Source organism: Hemitrygon akajei, chromosome 4 (assembly GCF_048418815.1).
Source record: "Hemitrygon akajei chromosome 4, sHemAka1.3, whole genome shotgun sequence".
In the NCBI taxonomy this organism is placed as follows: domain Eukaryota; kingdom Metazoa; phylum Chordata; class Chondrichthyes; order Myliobatiformes; family Dasyatidae; genus Hemitrygon; species Hemitrygon akajei.
In genome coordinates, this window is record NC_133127.1 from 52,628,849 (window position 1) to 52,636,434 (window position 7,586).

At 41.4% G+C, this 7,586-nt stretch overlaps 1 protein-coding gene across 1 annotated transcript; it reads right to left on the reverse strand.

The window, feature by feature from the left end:
• Positions 1–2,982: 2,982 nt before the first annotated feature.
• nkx6.1 (NK6 homeobox 1) lies at positions 2,983–6,973 on the reverse strand. The gene is made up of 3 exons (XM_073041843.1): positions 5,982–6,973; positions 5,218–5,390; positions 2,983–3,825 (listed from the first exon to the last, which is right to left on the reverse strand). Exons 1-3 carry the CDS (start codon positions 6,610–6,612, stop codon positions 3,583–3,585), a joined length of 1,047 nt encoding a protein of 348 aa, XP_072897944.1. The 5' UTR covers positions 6,613–6,973; the 3' UTR covers positions 2,983–3,582.
• Positions 6,974–7,586: the final 613 nt, after the last annotated feature.

Below are 7,586 nucleotides of genomic sequence, written 5' to 3' on the forward strand. Positions count from 1 at the left end.
CTTCATCTTAATCAATACAAAGCTGTCGACTTGTGTGCAGTCACCGCCTGCAAAGCAGGTTTTTTAAAGTCCCTGGAACGTCAATAACAAATAGCATCCTCTGGTGGTGTCTGATCTCTCCTCAATGCACTGAATGGTGGTGGTGTGGGATTCAGTGGGAAATAGCCTGATCCTTTGTGAAATATCCATGTCTCCTGACTCCACGAACCCTGGCAAAACGCTGCTCACGAGACAGAAATCGCACTGAAAAGAATCCGGGCGGCCCTTGAGGAGACCAAAGACACTTGTTGCAGGACATGCCACGCTGAGGGGAACATTACAAATTACTTTAAAAAGTCTTCTCAATTTTGTTCACGAAAAGCTGTTTTTATTTATATATAAACAATTATTTTGCTGGCTTAGGTCGGCTGTACAATTTTTAGCAAAAGCTAAACCAATAATTTTGTAACATATTGTGCAATATTTATCTTTTACTCTTACATCGAAAAGCGCTTTCTGGGCGCAGTGTCTCGTCGGTCCATTCTCTATTCATACTGACTGTCCTAATTTCATGCTCAACCCTGGTTTACTGTGCGCCGTGCATATCTCTCCTTTCATTCAGTCAGGGGTGAGTGTGAACCTAAACGAATTCCGCATATCCTCTATTATTAAAACAGGGCGTTTTGAAGTGACGTCAGATAGTTTGATATATTGTATGATACGCAGTGACGTCATGCAAAAGATTTTACTAGTAAGTCAATTATTGATGCCTTCGTTGCAACTTAACCGACCAAACTATGACATCGAGATTCTATACGAATTGCCCTTAAAACTCCTGTCTGAAATACACGTTGTTAGCTATGCCTTGATTCTGCTTTCTGTCCGACTGCACGTTCCTGAAGCTCTTTGGGACACCTTAAGTCCCCTTACTCTCTCACGGCGGTGACGATAATCTGCAAAATTTACTGAACTTCGTTTACTTCGCGCTCATTGAAATATACTGTCTCAATTGTTGGAAGAAGGTCACTAATTTTGAAGATTTTGCTTTCTACCTAACTGCTATAACAATAGGCACCTGGAAACGAAAAGAAAATGAGTGACAGCCAGAAGGATATGTTTGGAAACAGGTTCAGCCAATAACAACATTAAATTCGGTCTCAGTATTATTTACATATAACTGATAAAAAAAAAGACGTCCCACGTGATATTAATTATTATATCCGCTCTTAAAAAAGTCCCGCTTTCAGTTTAGAAGTAACCGAACAAGCCATTTCTTGAAAACCTCCCGCTAGAGAACTGAGAGTGCCGTACCATTAACAGTGAGCTACGTTTAAATCAACACCGGAGTCCTAAGTAGAAATTTACAACACATAACATGGCCTGTCAACTTAATTCCTACAGGTTTTCACGTGGAAGGGTCGGGCACCAAATAAATTGAGTAGGTGCCCAAGTAAATCAGGATTAAATATGCACTGGCGCGCAAATGAAAATTGACCACCTGGTTTAAATCATCTTTAAAAAGTAATCCTTTCGGTTGACTTTTATTTTGTAACGATCGTTAGAGATAGAGCAAGCATCCTGTCACTGGATATCTGTTGTCATTAGGGTTTGCTATTCCGCTGCGCAGGCATTCTACTTGTTTTGCACGTGTCTCTGCTGCTCTTTCCCTGTAGACTTCACTGGAGAGAGAAAGTAACCGCAACTCTAAAACATGGCGCTCCATGTGGCGTCTCTTTATGAAGAATTACTGCCGTGAGTCTTGATGTCCTGGGGTGGTTTCTACCTGTGTCAGCTGTTGCCCCTTGACCCCACAGTGTGTCTCCTCCCGATACCTGCCCCTCCCTTGAGACCCTGTGCTGTTTTAATGAGGTTTTTCTCCCGCTTGTAGCAAACAAAATCGTACTTTAAAACTAAGGAAATTCAATAAAGCAATTAATTCTAAACGTGGATTTGTTAGACTTGGAGATGACAGAGCCAACATCCCTACGTTTTTGTACTTTCTCCCCCATTAATTCTTGACCTGCACATCAAATGTTGCTATTTCGCCTCCCTGTCCGCACAGTTATGTTAAAACTAATTATCCTACCCTTAAAAAAGAAGTCAGATTCTCCATCGGTTTCAATTCACCGTGCACTTGATAGGAATATTCTCCACGCAAACAGTATGTTTCTCCCGCGAAAGCGGCTGTGCAATGAATGGGGTGCATGTAATTTCATTCGATGTTCTCATTAAAGCTACACACATTTAAACTCACGGCCTGAGTACAAAAGCCCTGCTGGTTCTCATGGCAATTGATCAGTTTACTGTGGCAAAGTAAAGGCGATACACTTAATCAGAAGATGTCCTCGTGATGGCAGTAAATGACATTGTCTAATTTCCCCTAATCACCGTTGATGCCGCTTGGTTACATTTGAACAGCTTCTTAGTTTAATTCGACGGATTCCTTCAAATCTGGAGCAGATGTTTTTTTTTGCAAATCCGTCTATTAAATATTTGTATTTCAGAATTAAACCGAAAGTGCCTCTTTATCCAGCTGGCTGAATTATATAAATCCAGCGCAATCAAGCGTGGAGAGTCCAAACTGAATAATATGCTTACTTAACCAGAAAGGAGCCGCTCGAAATGTTAATGACCCTCCGTCATACTTTGTTCTTAAGGTGCACCACTTGAATTTCCAATCCCCAGAAATACCAGACGAGTTCCACCAGCCAAATCTCCAAATGACACTTAAATTCAGTACAAAAGGTCTGATTTCATTAACCATTATTTGGTCACTGAATCAAGATCCCCGGGCAATTCTAGGATGGAGTCCATTGTAAATTTAATGTCCTTCAATGCGGCCTTAGAATAGACATTTTAAAATATCTCGTCTCACCGTAGCGTTCAGCACCGTTAATAACCGGTTATGAAATGCAAAAGGTTACCGGTGCATTTGAAGAAGATTACAATTTACAGGAGATAAATAGGATGTGGATCAAGTGTTAATACCCTCCTGCACAAAGCTTCATTTGTAAACAGAATTCGCGAAAGCTGCTGAAGTGCAAACTTATTAGAATTATAATATTTATTAAACGCTAACGAATTAAAAATATCTTATTTTTTTAATCCACAAAGACAAATCCTGGCAACACTTGCATTCAGACTCCACAAGATTCCAAACACGAAAATCGAAACGAAATCTATACAGTAAAAATCAAGCGCTAATTTAAACGGATATTTCCTTATACAAAATGTATTTTACACATAAATATTCACAGTAATTTTCTTCTGTTCGATATTTAATACACGAGTTATTTACAAGTCGCGGAGCTCCCAATACTTCCTCTCTCCACCCACAACTGACCTGCCCAGGCTCTGATCTGAATATATTACTGTACACCTATCTAGGTATAAAAATTTTCCACCAACCAGAGTGCCCGTTGTTGGAGATCAAATGCGCTCTGTCCTTATGAGTAGAGCCATGGCATTTAGTGCCGGAGCTTACAGATCTTTCCATAACTTATATAGACTATAAAAATATATACATCTCTGAAAATGTACAGAGAGAGTGGTGTAGGGAGAGATTTTAGTGCTAAATTCTGTGGGACCAGAAATATCCGTCTCTTAGGAACTCTCGTTTTCACTTGTATGGACGTGCAATGTAGTGGGTTTGTGTTTCTTTAGTAATTGGGAAATCTTTTCATCGTCGGAATTGGGATCCAGGGGTTTGTTGTACTCATCGTCGTCATCGTCGTTCTCCGAGGTGCCCTTTAGTCTCTCTGTCTCCGAGTCCTGTTTCTTCTTGGCTGTCGCCATCTCTGCCGCGTGCTTCTTCCTCCACTTCGTCCGCCTGTTCTGAAACCAGACCTGAAAGGAGAAGGCCAGTCCACAGTTGTCAGCAACTGAAGGAATGCAGGGTGGGTTTGTAAAGAAAAAGTTTTTCCCCTATTTAACAAAGATCACCCACCATTTTTCGCTTTCACGCCTCGCTCATGGAAGACTACCAACAGTGAAAGCGGACGCCTCCGAGTAGCACAACCCCTGTCAAAAATATTTACCACTTCCCTTTTCGTTCTAACATTAAGGTCGGCAATTTTGACATCTGCAGCGAATGACGAGAGCTGAATTTACTCGGGTGTAATTTGAGAAACGAGAAACAGAAGCCCAGTGCAGCAGCATCTTCCAGCTTCAGAATGTCCTACGGGTTCAGTTATACTGTCACTTGTCTGTTGCTAAGCACGCAAACCCCCTTCTCGCATCAGCGCCAATATAACGCTATTAATCCACCACCATCTTTGCAGAGATTAAGCGTTCCGGTGTACATTTAATCACGTTACTATATATTAAAATATGACATCCTTAGTAATTATATTCATGCGTGTTTTAGAATATTGCCCGTTCTCCATTCTCAGCCTGTCTAGTAGGACTCTGTGCTATAAACCATGTTGTTAGCGGAGAGCAAAAAATAAACTGCGGCTGGTTAATCTTAACTCACTTTGTACGCCTTAAAATTAATTTATATTCTAGCAATAAAGCGCGCAAATGAATCAATCATTTATTTAACAGGCGGGTTGTTTAGAATTGGTAACATCATAAATGCACGATCGTTTTCCTCTGTTTTCGTAAGGTAAATATTTAGTTATACCGTCAGTAACTTAAATTTAATTACTGGGGTGATAGAAACACTTTCTACGAAAACTGGTCATCTTGGGGAGGAAATTACAGGGACGAACAATTCCGCCAGAAGTTCCGAAACAGATTAATTTCAATCTCATATCTTAAGATCATGGCTTGCTGTCGAACACGGCAAGTATGAAAAAACAACGAAATAATTTGCCACCTTCGGCAAATAAAACGCAGCACATTCGAAATACAACAGGCAAGATCATACGTCTAAACTGAGCGAAAGTGACAGTGTATAGCGTGTTGCTTTTGCTATAAATTTAAAACAATTTGTTTTCGAACGGTAGATGGCAAATGAAAATATATATGGTATAGAAAAATATTCTAATGAATGACCACTTTGAATCTGAAAAAGTCTGCATCATCTCATTTCGTAAAATGTAATGAATTCGTAAATAATTTATTTTAATTTCTTTATTTTACGTGTATATTTCCCTAATCTCTTAGAGTAAATTGATGTTTTGTGAATTTATTTCACTTCTCATTAAAGTAGGATATGTTTCCCATTTGGCGCGTCAGTTCTTGGAAATATCTTAAACTTTGCTGCATTTTAAACAATTTTCAGAACCATCTTACCTTGACTTGACTCTCCGTCATTCCGAGTGAATACGCCAGTCTCGCCCTTTCAGGCCCTGCTAAATATTTAGTTTGTTCAAAAGTTTTTTCCAATGCAAAAATTTGTTGCCCCGAAAATGTAGGCCTGGTGTGTTTTCTCTTTCCGTCTTTGTCAATCAGCATGGCGCCCTGATCTGAAATTAGATAGCACAGTAAATGTAAAAGAAAGCAATAAACATTTACTCGCTAATTATCTGTAAAAAGAACTGAGAATGATTACAGCAACACCATGCAAATTTAAAGAAGTTGACACGTGGTAGTGTATGATATACAGTATCTGCATATATAATAATACCAAACAGAAACACGAACAATATTTCTATCGAAGCGAACCAGGCAGAACAACGCCTCGTTAGGCACAAAAAATCTTTAGAAGGAAGACACTTTTTTATAGTATATCGAATAATTTACGGTCTATCTGAGGTATTAAGTATACTTGTTTAAGGCAGTTTTAATTTGATAACGCCTCAACTCTATGCTGAGCGGTAGATCTTATCTAATCTAAAAACTGTTAATTTGCCCCCAGAACGTGTCTGTTAAAATATCACGAAGGTGTTCAATTATAACGCTTGATTTGAATGAAAAATTCACTTACAAAAGTCCATCGCTTAAAATAGCAAATTGTATGGACCGGATACAAGTAAAACGAAATAATTCATCAAGTTGTGCAATAGGTACTTCTAGATGACCGCTTAAAGAGGGGGGAACAGAAAGCTTATACTTACGGGGTGAACAGCCCAGTCTGGCTTCCCTCCATGGCGGACTCTGCATAACTCCAGGCCAGAAGATAGGCGTCCTCCCCGGCAACTCGGCCAGCGGTTTGGGGTAACGGGCCACAGCTGCCGCCGCCGCCGCTGCTGCTGCCGCTGCCGCCGGGCTAAAGTACATGCCTGGTGGCGGGGGACTCAGGCTAGTGTTAAATCGCGGGATTCCTGAAAGCAAAGAGGAAGCGACCCCTCCTCCTCCACCACCTCCACCTCCGCCTCCGCCACCGCCGCCTCCTCCTCCTCCACCTACCCCGCCCGGCACCATCACGGGACGGTTCAGGATATCGTTAATGCCGTGAGGAGTGGCGGAGGACAATTGCTGTGTCATGAAACCGGGCAGGCTGGACGTGCACTTGAGCCCCGCCGCCGCTGCCGCCGCCGCCGCGGTGGTAGCTGCACTGATAATACCTGGTGGGCTAGGGGACGATGAAGTTGATGATGCCCCAGCCCCCGTCCCAGCTCCGGGCTGCATAGAGTAAGGGTACAAGGGGTTCTTCATCTCGGTCATTGAATGCAGGGCCGCTAACGGTGGGCTGTTCAGCACGAACGCGCTCTGCCGGCTCCCGTCCATCTGTCCAACCGCTAACATTACCGAAAAGTGGTCACTTTCAGTCTCAACTTCTCACAAGAAAGGGGACAGGCAAGAGACAGAGCAACAACGGCAGCTTGCTTCACTTCTATTCCGATCAGTCCCTCAAAACAAAATATCCAGATTATTTTTTCCTCTGATCCTTTTTACTTGAAGCAAATATTTGTGTTTTGTTCCAAAATAGAAGGTAAACAGAATGATTAAAACAAATGGTGTTGGGTTAGTTCTTGTTCTGAGGATTTTTGAGACATTATTTTGGACTTTTTAACAACGACGGGCTAAAGACATATTGAGCTGTCGCCTTCCCGCCCCAGCTTGAGGCAATAACACCCTCTCATCACTTCAGCCGCTTTCTAGCCGCGCTGTCTGGAGAGAAAGTGCAAAAAAACTTTCCAGCTGTCAATCAAAGTGGCTGGGGCGAAGCAAGACAGGCTTTGGGTGATTGGCCCCAATTGTCGTGACGTAATGAACACTTGACCACTCTCTCTCTTTTAATTGGTCGAGGGAACAAGCCCGCCCTTACATATATTTACATATTCAATGAAACCAACAACAGGGGGAAAGGGTTTAAAACTACAATAGCATATAAGAAATGGTCCAAAGTCCAAGGGAGCTCTTATTTAGACCTTGGAAAAAAAAACATCTGTCGGCGACTTGGTTTGTTAAACTAATCTAATGATCGGATTTTTTAAAAAATTGCACTGACCTGAAATATCCCGCTAAAAGCCAATTTACGGTGCTTGCGTTAATATGTTAATTGGGTAACATGCGCTTTCCAGGGAATGTATAGATTAAATTATTTTTAATTAAACAAAAGGTAAATGCAGTAACAACATACTGGCGACAGATGCCGAACGCGTTTCATGGTCCAACCATTCACTAGTAAAATGCTTCTGATAAGGTCAAGTAATTTGTGAAGTTTATTTTAACATAATTATGGGAAACAACGCAACTGCTTTGAATTAATACTTAGT